This window comes from Hemiscyllium ocellatum, chromosome 6, assembly GCF_020745735.1.
Source record: "Hemiscyllium ocellatum isolate sHemOce1 chromosome 6, sHemOce1.pat.X.cur, whole genome shotgun sequence".
In the NCBI taxonomy this organism is placed as follows: Eukaryota; Metazoa; Chordata; class Chondrichthyes; order Orectolobiformes; family Hemiscylliidae; genus Hemiscyllium; species Hemiscyllium ocellatum.
The window spans coordinates 12,309,831-12,327,623 of NC_083406.1; the positions used below are offsets into that span (position 1 = coordinate 12,309,831).

The 17,793-nt window shown below is 42.6% G+C and overlaps 1 protein-coding gene across 1 annotated transcript in view; it reads left to right on the forward strand.

Moving 5' to 3' along the window:
• Nucleotides 1-17,793, forward strand: part of myo16 (myosin XVI) — a 351,480-nt gene that overhangs the window by 259,649 nt on the left and 74,038 nt on the right. Inside the window, exons 24-25 of the mRNA XM_060826459.1 lie at nt 12,958-13,136; nt 16,539-16,619. Coding sequence (XP_060682442.1) covers nt 12,958-13,136; nt 16,539-16,619 — 260 coding nt within the window. The remainder of the gene's footprint in view (nt 1-12,957; nt 13,137-16,538; nt 16,620-17,793) is intronic.

Consider the following 17,793-nt stretch of genomic DNA (forward strand, 5'->3'; position numbering starts at 1 on the left):
CATGATCATCATAGTTAAACTCCACTTCAAATGCTGCAAGCCAGCAGCTGAACTTCACATAGAGTCATAGGCATGTACAGCATGGATACAGACCCTTCGGTCCAAGCCGTCCATGCCGACCAGATATCCCAACCCAATCTAGTCCCACCCGCCAGCACCCGGCCCATGAACCAGAGAGGGAAGGAAAGGGACCCAAATTCTGCAGCAGAGACCAGGTGATCTTGGTAGATAAAGACCATAAGACACCGGAGTGGAAGTAAGGCCATTCGGCCCATCGAGTCCACTCCGCCATTCAATCATGGCTGATGGGCATTTCAACTCCACTTACTCACATTCTCCCCATAGCCCTTAATTCCTCGAGACAACAAGAATCTATCAATCTCGGCCTTGAAGACATTTAGTGTCCCGGCCTCCACTGCACTTCGTGGCAATGAATTCCACAGGCCCACCACCCTCTGGCTGAAGAAATGTCTCCGTATTTCTGTTCTGAATTGACCCCATCTAATTCTAAGGCTGTGTCCACGGATCCTAGTCTCCTCGCCTAACGGAAACAATTTCCTAGCGTCCACCCTTTCCAAGCCATGTATTATCTTGTATGTCTCTATTAAGTCTCCCCTTAATCTTCTAAACTCCAATGAATATAATCCCAGGATCCTCAGCCGTTCCTCATATGTTAGACCTGCCATTCCAGGGATAATCCGTGTGAATCTTCGCTGGACACGTTTCAGTGCCAGTATGTCCTTCCTGAGCTGTTGTGACCAAAACTGGACACAGTACTCCAAATGGGGCCTAACCAGAGCTTTATAAAGTCTCAGTAGCACATCTCTGCTTTTATATTCCAACCCTCTTGAGATAAGAGACAACATTGCAATCGCTTTCTTAATCACGGACTCAACCTGCATGTTTACCTTTAGAGAATCCTCGACTAGCACTCCCAGATCCCTTTGTACTTTGGCTTTATTAATTTTCTCACCATTTAGAAAGTAGTCTATGTTTTTATGCTTTTTGCCAAAATGCAAGACCTCGCACTTGCTCACGTTAAATTCCATCAGCCATTTCCTGGACCACTCTCCCAACCTGTCTAGATCCTTCTGTAGCCTCCCCACTTCCTCAGTACTACCTGCCTGTCCACCTAACTTCGTATCATCGGCAAACTTCACTAGAATGCCCCCAGTCCCCTCATCCAAATCATTAATATATAATGCGAAAAGCTGTGGCCCCAACACTGAACCCTGCGGGACACCGCTCGTCACCGGCTGCCATTCTGAAAAAGAACCTTTTATCCCAACTCTCTGCCTTCTGTTAGACAGCCAATCCTCAATCCATCCCAGCAGCTCACCTCAAACACCATGAGCCCTCCTCTTGCTCAGCAGCCTCCCGTGTGGCACCTTATCAAAGGCCTTTTGAAAGTCTAGATAGACCATATCCACTGGGTTTCCCTGGCCTAACCTACTTGTCACCTCTTCAAAGAATTCCAACAGGTTTGTCAGGCATGACCTCCCCTTACTAAATCCATGTTGACTTGTTCTAATCAGACTCTGTTCTTCCAAGAATTTAGAAACCTCATCCTTAATAATGGTTTCTAGAATTTTACCAACTGAGGTTAAGCTAATTGGCCTATAATTTTCCATCTTTTGTCTTGATCCTTTCTTGAACAAGGGGGTTACAACAGCCATCTTCCAATCATCCAGGACCTTTCCTGACTCCAGTGACTCTTGAATGATCTCAACCAATGCCTCTGCTATTTCCTCAGCCACCTCTCTCAGAACTCTAGGGTGTATCCCATCGGGGCCAGGAGATTTATCAATTTTAAGATTTTTTAACTTTTCTAGCACTCTCTCTTTCGTAACGGCAACCATACTCAACTCAGCCCCATGACTCCCTTTAATTGTTGGGATATTACTCATGTCTTCCACTGTGAAAACTGACGCAAAGTACTTGTTAAGTTCTCCAGCTATTTCCTTATTTCCCATCACTAGGCTTCCTGCATCAGTTTGAAGTGGCCCAATGTCTACTTTTGCCTGTCGTTTGTTTCTTATGTACTGAAAGAAACTTCTACTATCATTTCTAATATTACTGGCTAGCCTACCTTCAAATTTGATCCTCTCATTTCTTATTACACTCTTTGTTATCCTCTGTTTGTTTTGGTATCCTTCCCAATCTTCTGATTTCCCACTGTTCTTGGCCATTTTTTAGGATCTCTCTTTTTCTTTAAATCATTTCCTGACTTCCTTTGTCAGCCATGGTTGTCTAATCCCTCCACGGATAATCTTTCTTTTCTTGGGGATGAACCTCTGTACAGTGTCCTCAATTATACCCACAAACTCCTGCCATTTTTGCTCTACTGTCTTCCCAGTTAGCCTCTGTTTCCAGTCTATTTTTGTCAGTTCCTCTCTCATGCCCTCATAATTACCTTTATTTAACTGTAACACCATTACATCCGATTTTGCCTTCTCTCTTTCAAACTCCAGACTGAACTCTACCATATTATGATCGCTACTTCCTAAGGGTTCCCTTACTTTAAGATCTTTTATAGAGTCTGGTTCATTGCAAAGCACTAGGTCCAGAATAGCCTGCTCCCTTGTGGGGTCCATGACAAGCTGTTCCAAAAAACCATCCTGTAAGCATTCCATGAATTCCCTTTCTTTGGATCCACTAGCAACATTATTTACCCAGTCCACCTGCATATTGAAGTCTCCCATGATCAATGTGACCTTGCCTTTCTGACATGCCTTCTCTATTTCCCGGTACATGTTGCGTCCCTGGTCCTGACCACTGTTAGGAGGTCTATACACAACTCCAATTATGGTTTTTTTGCCTTTGTGGTTCCTCAATTCCACCCACACAGACTCCACATCATCCGACGCTATGTCATTCAATACCATTGATTTAATTTTGTTCTTAACTAACAAGGCAACCCCACCCCCTCTGCCCACCTCTCTGTCTTTTCGATAAGTTGAAAAACCATGGAGGTTTAACTGCCAGTCCTGACCCCCCCTGTAACCAAGTCTCTGTAAAGTAATTGACAGAAGGGGAGTTTGTTTTTCTCTGGACCACTCAGAAGGCAATGCCAATAGATAGAGCCAGCCTGGATGGATAGGGACACCTGGTAAAGCACTGTCTCCAAGGTGAAATGAAATGCCCAGCAATGTTGGAAGAAGGGTTAATGCCCTTTTGTGTTCCACCAGGGTAAACATCACCATGTGCTACCTCACAATTGCTCCAAATGTGCCATTGCACATACCTCTCACCAAGGCTGACGATCTACTATTCATTATAGAGTCTTAAAGTCATAGAGATGTACAGCATGGAAACATGCCCGTTGTTCCAACTTTCCTATGCCAACCAGATATCTAGTCCCATTTGCCTGCATTTGGCCCATATCCCTTTAAACCCTTCCTATTCATATACCCATCCAGATGCCTTTTAAATGCTGTAATTGTACCAGACTCCACCACTTCCTCTGGCAGCTCATTCCATACACGCACCACCCTCTGCAAGAAAATGTTGTCCTTTACACCCCATTTAAATTTTTCCCCTTTGTTTCTAAACCTATGCCCTCTAGTTTTGGACTCCCCTACTCTGGGGAAAAGACCTTGGTTATTCATCCTATCCATGCCCCTCTTGATTCAGCCTGTGGTGCTCAAGGGAAAACAGCCCCATCCTATTCAACGTCTCCCTATAGCTCAAATCCTCCAACCCTGGCAACACCCTTGGAAGTCTTTTCCGAATCCTTTCAGGTTTCACAACATCTTTCCTACAGGAGGGAGACCAGAAGTGAATGCAGTATTCCAAAAGTAGAATCTGTTATTTTTTATTGCCAAATTTTCACCCTGACCTGCATTCAGCCATTGGTGCTCAGAATTAACTGCACTTAGCATGGTGGTTCAGTAGTTAGCACTGCTGCCTCACAGTACTAGGGACCTGGGTTCGATTCCCACCTCAGGCGACTCTCTGTGTGGAGTTTGCACATTCTCCCTGTATCTGCGTGGGTTTCCTCAGGGTGCTCCGGTTTCATCCCACTATCCAAAGATGTGCAGGTTAGGTGAGTTGGCCATGCTAAATTGCCCGTAGTGTTAAGTGCATTAGTCAGGGGTAAATATAGGGTAGGGGAATGGGACTGGGTGGATTGCTCTTCGGATGGTTGGTGTGGACTTGTTGGGCCGAAGGGCCTGTTTCCATTCTGTACCTAATGTAATAGTTTGGTGACATGAGTTCAAATTCCACTATGGCAATGGTGGAATTTATAAGAGGGCAGCACGGTGGCTCAATAGTTAGCACTGCTGCCTTACAGCACCCGGGTCCCAGGTTCGATTCCAGCCTTGGGCGACTGTCTGTGTGGGGTCTGCACGTTCTCCCCATGCCTGCATGGGTTTTGTCCAGTTGCTCGGGTTTCCTCCCACAGTCCAAAAGATGTGCAGGACAGGTGAATTGGCCATGCTAAATTGCCCAAAGAGAGAAATGGGTCTGGGTGGGTTACTCTTCAGAGGGTCGGTGTGGACTGGTTGGGCCGAAGGGCCTGTTTCCACAGGGAATCTAATCTCAAGTATAAGGGGAACAAGGGACCTTGACTCACTCCAGGCACTCAAGCAGAGGAGGCTTCACAGATTGGCTTCCTCTCAGAACAAGTGTAGGCTGTTCAAACCCTTGGACCCTGACATTGCTCGCATGCATTTTCTTCTGATTTTCCCATAACTCTACAAATCAGGATTCTATCAATTTCAGCCTTAAATATACACAAGCACTTTACCCCTACATCTTTCTGCAGCAAGGAATTCCAAAGACTTTCTATCCTCTGAGAGAAGAAGTTCCTCTTCATCTCAGCCTTAATTTGGTGCCCCTTTATTCTGAGACTTTGCCCTCTGGTCCTAGACTCCCCCTTGTAGGGAAACAACCACTCAGCATTTACCCTATTGAGCCCCTTAAATATCCAATATGTTTCAATGTTTCATTCTACTAAACACCAGTGAATATAGCCCCAGTCAGTTTAGTCATAAGACAGTCATTCTTCTCCAGCATTCATCTGAATGAACCTTCTCTGAACTACCTCCTCTGAAATTATATCTTCCGACCATTTGCAGGTTAAGGTGGATTAGCCATGCTAAATTGCCCCGTAGTATCCAGAGATGTGCAGGGTAGGCGGATTAGCCATAGGAATTCTAGGTTTGTAGGGAGAGTGCAGGTGGGTGGGTCTGCTTGGTGAACACAATGATTGTAGATGCTGGAAACCAGATTCTGGATCAGTGGTGCTAGAAGAGCACAGCAGTTCAGGCAGCATCTGTGCTCTTCCAGCACCACTGATCCAGAATCAGGGTGGCATGTTCTTTGGAGGGTTGGTGTGGACTTGGCGGGCTGAATGTCCTGTTGCCGCACTGTGAGAGTTCTATGATTCCCCGTTCAGTCCTCCCGGCATGGTCTCACCAGCACCTTGTTAAGTTGCAGCACAAGTTCCCAACTTCTATGCTCCAAGCTCTGGGAAATAAGGGTTAACATTCCAAGCCCCTCTACATTTACCCTGCCTGTAATCCCCAGCTGTACTGAAGTTTCAGCCGAGTAGGGAGAGCCTGTATCTAGCCAGGACACACTCATCATTTCTGGGCCATCAAATCATAAATGCCCTGCAGGGTTGTCTGCTCAAACTGTCCAGACCAGCAGGCTCCACTACACAGCAGGTTCCCTCCACTCCAGCTGCAGACTGCCGTGGTCATAGGGGATGTCGTGGCAAGGGGAAAAAAAAATATTTGAAGGCACTTAAATGTGGGCGGCTGTGAGATAGCACTGCTATCTCACAGCGCCAGAGACCGGATTCAATTCCCGCCTCAGGCGACTGACTGTGTGGAGTTTGCACGTTCTCCCCGTGTCTGCGTGGGTTTCCTCCGGGTGCTCCGGTTTCCTCCCACAGTCCAAAGATGTGTGGGTCAGGTGAATTGGCCATGCTGAATTGCCCGTAGTGTTAGGTAAGGGGTAAATGTAGGGGTATGGGTGGGCTGCACTTCGGCAGGTCGGTGTGGACTTGTTAGGCCGAAGGGCCTGTTTCCACACTGTAAGTAATCTAATCTAAATGGCAAGGGTGGCACTGAACTGTAAGTACATTTGTAAAGATGTGTGGTTGGTAATTCATCATGCATTCAATCGACTGTCATTTTACTTGTGGGACCTAGTTACATTAATACACTGAAATGTCTTGGTTAGACAGCTTCTACAGACATCCCATAGAAGTTATGGTGATGAGGCATTGTTCATCTGTGAGATTCATCGTGGATAGCAGCAGATTTTAAACATTCTTCATCCCTTATATTCATGAACACAGGCTTAACTATTAATCTTTCTCGAGAGAGAGAGAAGTCCGTAGTCCCCTGGGACTATGGTACCTTTCACTTTCAGTTTAGTGTGCCGATCACTCAGACTCGAGTTAATGTGAACAGTTCCTTCTCTCCACTTACGTTCTGCCCTTATGGTCAGTTTATGCGTGTGATTATGTGCTAATTCACAAGGGGACATTTCTCGGTTGCAAAGATTAATTTGAATTATGTGTCTTACAATGGAGTGCACGCTCATTCAAGGATGGGTAATGTGCATGGCTCCACTATCAATGAAAGTCTGTTTCAGTGCATTGTTCTGCAAGTGTACCTTTTGTCACTTTGCCATTGGAGTGAAGTGCACTTGAGCATCACATGTTCATTTGATAGTGTATGTGAAATTGCACACATGAGCAATGCGGAGAGTCACAAGGGTCTACATCAGAATACTTCTCAAACTGATAATGATCATTAGACAACTCACTTTTCAGCTGTCCGTTATTTGATCATTAAGGAGGCCTCAGAAGCTAATTGTCCTTGATGTTGTACAATGTTATAACCCCTGTCTTTGAATGATTGCTACTCTTCCCCAGCACTCATTCAGAACATACAATGTTCTCATTCTTGAATATGGGAACAACAGATGTTCTGAAGCATTCAACCAGTTGTTAATAACTTTTATTGCACAACAGAAAGGCAAAGAAACACCAAACAAAGAAGCTATATTTATTTTTGTCACTAAGGGCTGCCTGCCTTTGAAACAAATATTACACTCACTAAAAGATGTCTTCACCTAGGGGCAGAGGTGTAAGGTGACAGGGGAAAGTTTAAAGGAGATATATGAAGTAAATTCTTTTTTACACAGAGGGTGGTAGATGATGGGACCTTCTTTTGTTAATTTCTGGGCAGTGGGAATCACTGACTGGGTCAGCATTTATTGCCTGTCCCTAGTTGCCCTTGAGAAGATGACGGTGAGCTGCCTTCTTGAACCACTTCAGTCCACTTGCTGTGGGTTGACCCACAATGGCATTGGGGAGGGAATTGCAGGATTTTGACCCAGTGACAGTGAAGGAACGGTGACATATTTCTGAGTCAGAATGGTGAGTGATTTGGAGGGGAACTTGAGTGGTACTTCCATGTATCTGCTGCCCTTGTCCTTCTAGATGGAAGCGGTCATGGGTTTGCAAGAGAAGTTGGTAGAAACAGATACGATAGCTATAGTTACGAGGCATTTAGACAGACACATGAACAAGAAGGCAATGGAGTGATATGGACCATGTGCAAGCTGATGGGATTAGCTTAGGCTGATGAATCTGTTTATATGCTGTTGGTTCTATGTTCTATGTTCTATCTCCTTTCCCTTGGAAGCAGCTATCAATTAAGTTCAGTCTGGATTGTTCTGCCCAATGCAACAACACTCTTATCATGTTGAAAGTAATGTTCCTTCCAGTCAGTGTTGACATCTTCCTCCTTGGAATACTACTGCCACTTTATCACCTCATCAGCATCCACAACATCCCTTTTGCCTGTTTCAGTTTTGCAGAATACATTGTACCAGGGTTATGGAGCACACTCTATCTAGAATGAACTATAAGGAATCTCCAGTGTGACCCAAACATTGGAACCTCATCTTGAGGTGACCCATTCTCTATTTCACAATGACACAGGTGGAAGAGCGTGCTGTAGTGTGGCCATGTTCTGACTCAGTAACTGGATTCTTCAATGGAATCATTGGCATTGTTTGGAGAAGGTCACCCTTTTCTCTCAGTGGCCATTCATGATGGCATTCAGCCCTTGGAATGAGGCAAGTGCTTGCAAGTTGTCAAGAATATAGGCACTATGGAACCTTGCAAGATACAAGTGAGTTGAACATTAATCCTGTTGATGAATTTAGTTCCATCATAATGCAGCACTCTTGGTGTGTACATTCTCCAGCATCCTGTACCTTTGGGAGCTAGTGATACTGGAAAATCCCATCGCCCAGGCTGTCACAATGACCTCATCGTGGGGAAAAGAAATGAAGAGATATGATCTTGCACTGACTGCATTTGTAATTTCTTAAATACCTTTGTGAATTGAGCTTTTGGAGATTCCACACAGATCCCCAGTGGCTCCTCAGAATGATCTAGTTGCGTAAACATTAGGCGCTGCTGTTAACTTAATGGCTGCCCATCCCTTCAGTGTCCAGAGGCGTGGTTTTGTCACGGTGTTCCTGGACATCCTGAGTCTGTGTCTGCGCTGTGCATTAGTCATCCGGAGGAAAGGATGATGAGAACAGTAAATGTTGGCTGTCTTCAATCTCCTCGACATGCTGAAGGGAGTTTCTGCTGCAGCTTCTCCCCCAGAGGGTATGTGCCAGCTGCTGGAACTTGCTGCTCTTCCTGTGTTTGCTGACATCAATGTAACTCTACCGCCTTCTGTGTTAGATTTGTAGATCCACAAGGACAATGATAGTACCTGTCAATGTTGGATTCACTCAGCAATTACCCGAGATGGAGAGTAGCAGAATCAGAACACCATCTCAGAGATATGATTACCTCAGATACAGCAAAACCTGGACATCATCCAGGCCTGGGCTGAGTAGTGCCATTCAATGGCTATCTCCAAAAGAAATGAATCAATCTAACCATCACCCTTTAACATTCAATGTTGATATCATTGGTGAAATTCTAACAACCAGCATTCAACAGAAACTGAACTGGACTGGCCATATAAATATTGTGGCTATATAAACAGATCAGAGACTAGGAATTCTGCAGCATTTGAGTCTCTTCCTTTCTCTTAGAATGTTTATTCAGTATCTACAAGCTATCAGTGGGGAGTTTGATGAAATATTCTTCACTTTTCTGGAAAAGTGTGATTGCAACAAGACTCCAAGAGCATAACAACATCCAGGATAAAGCAACGCGCTTCACTGGCACCCTCTCCACCAGCATTCTATGCCCTCACCACTATTGCACAAGGATAGTAATGTGTACCAAGTACAAGTTGCACTGCAGAAACTCACCAAGGGTCCTTTGACAGACTCTTCTAAACCCACAACCTCTACCACCGAGAAGTGTAAGGGCAGCAGGCACTTAGGAGCGTCATCACCGTGAAAATGTGCTCCAAGCCAATCCTGATTTTGCACTACATTGACATTGCTTCATGAATGCTGGGTTGAAATCCCGGAACTTCCTTCCTTACCAGCACTATGGCTGTTCTTACACTGAAAGTGCTGCACAGTTTGAGAGGGCTATTTTCTCCAGGGCAAGTAGGTTTCAACAACAACTACTGGCTTAGCCAATTACACCCATATCTCAAATACAAATATTTTTAGACGTTTTCTCATTTTAAACACAAGAAAGATTTTTGAATAATATGGAAAAAGGTGACAGGCTGTCTGTACAAACCTCACTTTGTACTTACAGTTATACTCCAATCCTGAACCATGGGAAGGTACTCATAAGAATTTGTTCTCTGGTCACTAGGTCAGATAGAAAAACTGAAGTGTAAAAGAGGAGCATCCAACATCATAGATCAGTGATGTAAGTAAGGACAAGATGGAGGAGATTTCAGACAAGCTTGACAAATTGGAACTAAATTGAACGTCAAATCCTCCAAGAGTTATTTCAAGTGCAGAGCTGAGAGGAAGGAGAGAACTTGAGAGGCAGCATGGAAATGAAGATTCCTCAGACATTGAGATGACTTCAAGGGCAAGGGAAGTGCTTTGAATACAATAGATTTCACCCAGAGTGATTTGGAACCAATTTTCTTGAAGGATGGGTGCTTAAGGAAGGAGAGAACATTTTAATTCCAAGTGTTTCAGTGATCATTGTTCTTAGCTCTGATTAGCTATTTCAGAGTGCAATTAATTATCTACTATAGGTGTGGAGTCATCCATAGGCCAGATTGGTTCAACCTAGTGCATAATTTATTTCAGGTGAAAGTGAGGACTGTAGCTCAGAATCGAGAATGTGGCACTGGAAAAGCACAGCCAACATCCAAGGAGCAGGAGAATTGACGTTTCAGGCATAAGCCATTTCTGATGAAGAGCTTATGCCGGAAGTGTTGATTCTCCTACTCCTTGGATGCTGCCTGACCTGCTGTGCTTTTCCAGCGCCACACTCATAAAATTTGTTTCAGTCAAGTTCATTACTGAACCAAATAGGCTCTTAAGGCTATCTCATAGTTCCAACAGCAGTTTTATTTAATTAATTGAATTTAAATGCCTCAAATGCAAGAGTCTCTTTTGTTTATTCACTAGTTGGACCGGCAGATCACTAATTGCACTTTAGAAGAAGGTGGTGAGCTATTTTCTTGAACTGTTGCAATCCTTAGGGTGTATGGACACCCTCGGTGCTATCAGAAACAGAGTCCCTTGATCTTGACCCAGCAACAGTAAAGTACCAATGGCTTATTTCCACGGCTGGGTGATATGCTTTACAAGGGAATTTGTAAGTGGCCTTTTTGTAGTGCATCTGACTCCCTGGTCAGATCTAAGGCATGACCCTGAGGTAATCCTGAAATGATGTCCCATGCCTGAGATAGTTGACCTTCAACAACCACAATCATCTTTTTTTTGTATTTGTTGTAACATCAACTAGTAGAGTCTTACTTCAATTCTTATTGTCCCCAGTTTTTCTAGGGTTCGGTAATGCCAAACTTGCTGTCATGGGCAGTCACTCTCCCCTCACCTCTGAAGTTTAGTGTTTTTCTCTGTATTCTTATCAAGGCTCTAATGATGTCAGGAGCTTCATATTTTCTCTTTCGCACTGATGCAAATCCCTCACCATTCAGGATAGGAATATTTGTGATGCCTCTTTCTCCTGTTTATCATTTAATTGTCATCCACCATCCATGAAAGGATGTGACAGGATTGTTGACCTTAGATCTGATGAGTTATTGTAGGATCACTTTGTTCTGCTAATCATGTACTGCTTCCACTGTTTGACATGCAAGTGATCTTTTGTGGTAGTGTCACCAGGATAAATTCTCATATTCAAATTTGCTGATGATGTTCAGGGCATGTTTTCCTACATTCTTATTGAATATTGGTTCATTCCTTGGCTTGGTGACAATGGTAGAGTAGGAAATAAGCCAGGCCAAGAGGTTATAGATTGTCGTTGAATACAACTCTGTTATTGCTGATGGCCCACAACAACAGAATGGGCGCCCAGTTTTAAGTTGATAAATCTGTTCAAAGTCTATCCCAATAAGCATTATGGGAGTGCCATATAACACAATATATATCCTCAATGTGAAGACCAATACTTCATTTCTACAAAGTCTCTGTAGTAGTCACTCCTAGCAACCCTATCATGGACAGATGCACTTGTGACAAGTAGATTTATGAGGGCATGGCAAGTAGGTATTTCCCTCTTCTTTGTTCCTTCACCTCCTATCTTGCACCCTGTCTAGTAGCTTTGTCCTTTAGGATTTAGCCAGTTTATTTAGTAGTGCCTGACATAACTACTGTTCTACCAAATCATTTTTTCTTTGTATGAAGTGATTCTCTGATCATAAGAATTGGGAAAACTAACGTGAATGATTTTACTCGAAAACATGACAGAGAATTCTATGGAAAAATATCGGAAGGTGAAGTTGATAATTCATAGAGAATTCATAGAGGCAGATTGTACAATAGCAAGGGAGTTATGTTGGAAGTTGGAAAGGTTTGGAGAGGTATGGGCCAGGAGCAGGCAGATGGGGACTAGTTTAATGTGGGATTATGTTCAGCATGGACTGTTTGGACTGAAGGGTCTGTTTGTGTGCTGTATGACTCCATGTCTCTAAGTACATTAGTTCAGCCCCACGTGGACTACTGTGACAGTTCTGGGAACCACCTTTCTACAAAGGTGTAAAGACTATCGGGGTGCAGCAGAGATTTACTGGAATGGTTCCATGGTTAAGAGATTGCAGTTACCTGAATGGAGTGAAGAAACTTGTGTTACTCTACTTAGATTAGAGAAGAGGAGGAAAGTATTTAAAATCATGAATGATGTAAATACAAGACATAAAAATCATACTATTTCCAAAGACTGGAGCTCTGATCGACACTGGTTTGAAGTAAATGTCAAAAGAAGCCAAATTATTACAACAAGTGGTTAGAACTTAGAATGCATTACTTGATAATGTAGTGAAAACATCAGCGATTAATAAAGCATATGAGATCTTTGGTCATGTAAACAGAGACAAATAGTACATTAAAAAGGAAGTTATACTTTACCTTTAAACAACAATGGTTGTGACTCACCTGGATTCTGGACTTTGTGAGGGTATAACTTGAAAGAGTTTTGAGATTATATTGATGTAGAAGGAGTAGAGATGCTCAGTTTTTTCCCTTTGGAGTAGGAACGTCGGGGAGGAATTTGATGATGGTGTTCAAATCCACCAAGGATTTTCATCAAATAAATAACTGGGGAACAACATGGAGACATGTTGTTAACTTGACAACCCAGATTTAAGAAGATTGGCAAAAGGAAAACAGCGAAGTACGAGGGAGACTTTTTCTCTTATGGAAGCAATTAATATTATTTCACTTTAATCAATATATTCATGGAAGTCAGAACAAATTTCTGAGAGAAATCAAAGTAATCAGTGAGATAGAAACATGACATACACATAACGTTAGTTTTAGAAGCAGGTTATTAATAACATTTTCTTCTTGAATTTGCAGCCAGTGAAAATGTTGTTATTCACCAGTTCTTCCAGTCCAAACTGACCCAAACTGGTTCTCTTATTCCCTTACATCATCATCTGAGCCTTCGAGGGTCCAAAGCATTGATGTTGTCACAGAATCGATGTTCAACTTCACGAAGCAAAGGACCAAAGAAGTTTCTGGACCTTAACAGCAAGGTACTAGGCCCAGGTGATGGGCAGTAAGGACAGTTGTAAACATTCATCTTTCTTCTGCAATTGTCTGAACTCTTCTTACAGAAATCTGCCTCTCAGCCTTTTTTTAAACTGACTGTTGCTCTGATGAATGTTAAATTTACAGGGAAAGTAAAATACAACACTGCTAATCTCTGGGCAGTTTTTACATTTACAGTTGATTGGTTTAGTTGCAGAGTGGCTACAATTTATTGAACAGAAATTCAACAGCAGATCATCAAGTATCCCACATTCAATGGGAGGTGCCACTATCAGTGTGAACACAGAAAATAGCCCCATTAAGTCTAATTGACATTAGGCTTTTTTTAGCATTTTTTGTTTATGAGTATAATTGATAATGATGGCCTGAGAGCGGGTTAATCCATTTATTTGAAAAATGCTGCATTATGTTCACAAGGATGTGAGGGGGAGAAATGACTTTAAAAGACTGGAGGGGTAACTTTTACATTCAGGGAGTGGTGCGAGTCTGGAATAGGCTTCCAGAGAAAATGGTGGAAGCAGGTACAATTACAAAATTTAAAAGGTTAGCTTAGAGTCATAGTCATACAGCATGGAATCAGACCCTTCGGTCCAACTTGTCCGTGCTGACCAGACATCCCAACCTGACCTAGTCCAATTTGCCAACATTTGGCCCATATCCTTCTAAACCCTTTCCATTTATATACCCATCCTGATGCCTCCTATGTGTTGTAATTGTACCAGCCTCTGCCATCTCCTCAACAGCTCATTCCGTACAGGCACCATCCTCTGTGTAAAAAGTTGTTCCTAAGGTCCTTTTCAAAAATTTCCCTACTCACGTTAAACATATACCCTTTAGTTTTGGACTCCCCTACCCTGGGAAAGAGACCATGGCTATTCACCCTATCTATACCCCACATGAATTTATAAACCTCTATAAGGTCACTCCTCAGCTTCTAATGCTCCAGGGAAAATAGCTCCAGTCTTTTCAGCCTCTCCCTATCGCTCAAACCCTCTAATAAGACAATGTGTTTGGCAAAGTATTTTGTAACTTACTATAGTGAGAATATGAAATAGAAAGATTTCACATGGTTTAGAGCATTGATGTAAAAATCCGAGGACACTGATCGCATTTTTCCCGTGGATGTTCTTGAGATGAAGTGTTACAATTATGGATAGAGATTTCACAAATCAGGTATTTTTACACCAAAGTTGAGGTGGTAGGTGAATGAGTGCTAGGGATATTAAAGGTAACCAAACCAAGACAGAGTGACTGTTGACAGATTGCTTCTCTTGGTTAGTATGATGGTAACAAGGGAGCAAAAAAAATTAAAATAAGGTGTTTAAAGAACAGATTAGCAAACCATCTGTAATTTTGGTAAGAAAAGCAGAAAGGCAGAACATGTTTCCCTATGGTGAGAGGTTGGGAAGTGTGGGTGTCTGAAAGGATCTCGCTGCCATTCTCCCTGAGTCATTAAAAGCAAGCATGCAGGCGCAACAAGAAATGTGAAATTGTGTTGGGACTCAGTTCAAGAGGATTTGAGCATAGAAGCAAAGATGTCTTGTTACAGTTGTATAGAGCTTTGGTTAGATTTTACCTGGTATGTCAAGTGCAGTTTTGTTCCCCTCCTCTCAGGAGTAATATACTAACGATAGTGAGAGTACAGCAGATTATTCCATGAGATGGTGGAATTGTCAAGGGATTGAGGAAACCTAGTCTGCATTCCTGGGGTTTTGCAGAACATTTTGAGATTATCGATTTTTGAGAAGACTTTTAGCTCAGGTTGATGCTAAGTCTGTAAGTTAGCTCGCTGAGATTGAAGGTTTGTTTTCAGATGTTTCGTCACCATATTAGGTAATATCATCAGTGCTTCACCAGAGATTCTCACTGATGATGTCATCTAGTATAGTGACGAAATGTCTGAAAACAAACCTTCAAGCCCAGCGAGCTAACTTTCAGACTTATTTTGCGATTATCTCATTGAAATTTACAGAATTCTTACAGGACATGACAGGGTTTCCCCATGCTGCTGACTTTAAAACTAGAATACAAAATATAACAGGGAGGTAAAATGATTACATTAAAAACATTTGAGAACCTTACACCCATGAATTCTCTGACAGCATTGTACTTGTGTGATCCTAACTCCGAAAACCACGGCAGTTTGTATCTGAAAGTGGTAAGATCTGAGAGCTGTGGTTTTTTTTCACTGAACATTGGCTCATAAAATAAATGTAATGCAAAGCAGAGGAATAACACTCAAACTCTCAGTTAGGTGTTTTACAACACTTTGGACTCATTACATGTTCAACAGCCTGAGATCCACTTCTGACACAAAGCCATAGATCTGAAACTTTGGGCAGAACTTTAGCATCTTTGAAAATATTCTTCTGCAGATGACAAATGTGGGTACAATGGTGAGGGCGAGACCTGTCTACCTGTGTGACAGTATGAGAGGAAATCTTTTAACTGGCTGTCTTTGTGAGTCCCTGTCCACTGAAGGGTAGCAGGTGGTAGGTTGCTGAGGCTGTAAGTGTGGAAGGCCAGGAGACCTGAGTACTGTTCAGGCATCAAGGAGAGCTCAAAGGCACCTCAGCATGAAGGTCTCTTGCAAGCATTTGTCAAACTTATAAGGATAATGGCCAAAGCTAACAGGCACCAAGGAGCAAATGGAAACCTCTCCAGTAGAGTTATTCAAGCTGCAGATTGAGCCATTCCTGTCCATGGCTCTATCCCGTTTCCTGCCACAGTCCCAAGATGTGTGGGATGGGTGATTTGGCCATGCTAAATTGCCCACAATGTTCAGGGATGTGTAGGTTAGGTACATTAGTCAGGGGTAAATGTAGAGAAATAAAGTAGGGGAATAGTTTGGGTGGGATACCCTTCAGAGGGTCAGTGTGAACTTATTGGGCCGAAGGGCCTGTTTCCACACTGTGGGGATTCTGTAGGGATTCTCTAATCCATTAGGAAATGGTGCCTTCTACTCTGTTCTTCCAATCTGTGGCTTCCCAGGCTCTGCAATCAGTAGACAGCAATTCAATTCCATGGACATTCTAGTGGAGTCTTCCTAATTCCCCCAATCTCTGTTCATTGATACCCTGCTGCTCCAATTAGGTAGCTGTCATTAGGAAAGAGATAGAACGGGCCATTCTAATTTCCTTCCTAGCTCCAACTTTAACCACTTTTCTGATGGTCTCATAAGATCCCAGCCTGTAACTCTGCTTCTCTCTATGTAGTTGCTGAACAATCTGCTGAGTATTTCTGGCTTTGACTGTGCTTTTAAATTTCATTTTGAATCTTCAGCATCCACAGAATTTTGCTTGTGAAAAATATATTTGGAGCTGAATCACCTATCTGATGAACCAACTCATCTATTTTTAAATTGTATTGTCTTTCTTTTCTCTAAGTTCCTGAAAAAGAAGACAGCAGCCACATTTCTCCAACGTCTAGAACGGGGTGGGCCCACAACACTGGCTTCTCAGCTCAGGGTATGTATCTTAGAGCAGCCAGTAATCTTGAATTAATACAATAATTTTATGTTCATTGTGTGTATTAAGCAACATCATTTCACATTTGAGAACATAGCATGGTTTTAAAGCAGCTTTCTTCCTGAAGTTATGTAATTAAAATGGATTTTCTGATAGTTTTACATCACGATGAATAACAAGATTTAGAGTTTTTGAAAAGATTGTAGCTTGGCTTCTGGATAAGATTGTAGATTCATTCACCGTGCTGGTATGGATTTCTGCAGATAATTCACTGCTTCGCTAGGTGACATTGTCAGTGTGTCTTCTGTGTCAAAGCTGCTCCTTTAACAAGGTAATGCTGTCCTTGGCTTTTGTTACAGAGAGGTCATAAATGACACCCACTCCAAAATGTCTGGGGTTAAAGGGTTTTAGGGCCAATTTGATTATAGATAACAGACACTGCTTCAGACAGAAGGCTTTCAAGTTTTTTAAAAAAACACTTGTACAATATGGTCAGTTCTCCCAGCTCAGTTTTTTCTCTGGCTTGGTTTGAGTTTTAGCAGTAGTGTGGGAAAAGCTGCTGGACCCAAAAAAGCAGGTCCAGGGTGGTACTCTTTCTCCCTGATTTTATCTTTCATGCTAAGGGATATTTATGGGGATTGTAGCAAGTAACTGGAACAGCATCATTAAGTTGGGATGATCTGTTGGGTTTTTGGATAGGAGAAGTTACTTTTTATTCTGTTCTCTTTGTTTGTGTTTTATTTAGTAATCTTGTAAATAAATTCTGTTTTGTTTAAAACTAAGTGGTTTGCCCAGCTGCATCCCTCCTGGAATATCTGCATTACACCTGCTTAAAAAAACTAGCAAAGTTAGGATCTGAGCTCCCTCCTTGAAATGTTTTGAGGGGTCTGGTCTGGTTCCTAACACTTCTATAAATTGTTGGTGGTCTATCCCACCTGGTATTTATGTGTCTCGGTTTGTTGCTACTACCATTTCTGTATCTGAGTGGTCTGTACGTGGGGCCCATTTTAATGTGTTTATTGTTTGAATTCCAGTTGGAGTACCAAATATCAGAGACGCATAAATATCAGGCAGGATAAACACTTTCTCAAAGACACACTGACGATGTCACACAGCAAGGCGATAAAACGTATACACCAGCTTAGCAAACGAATCTACGGCCTCAATAATAATT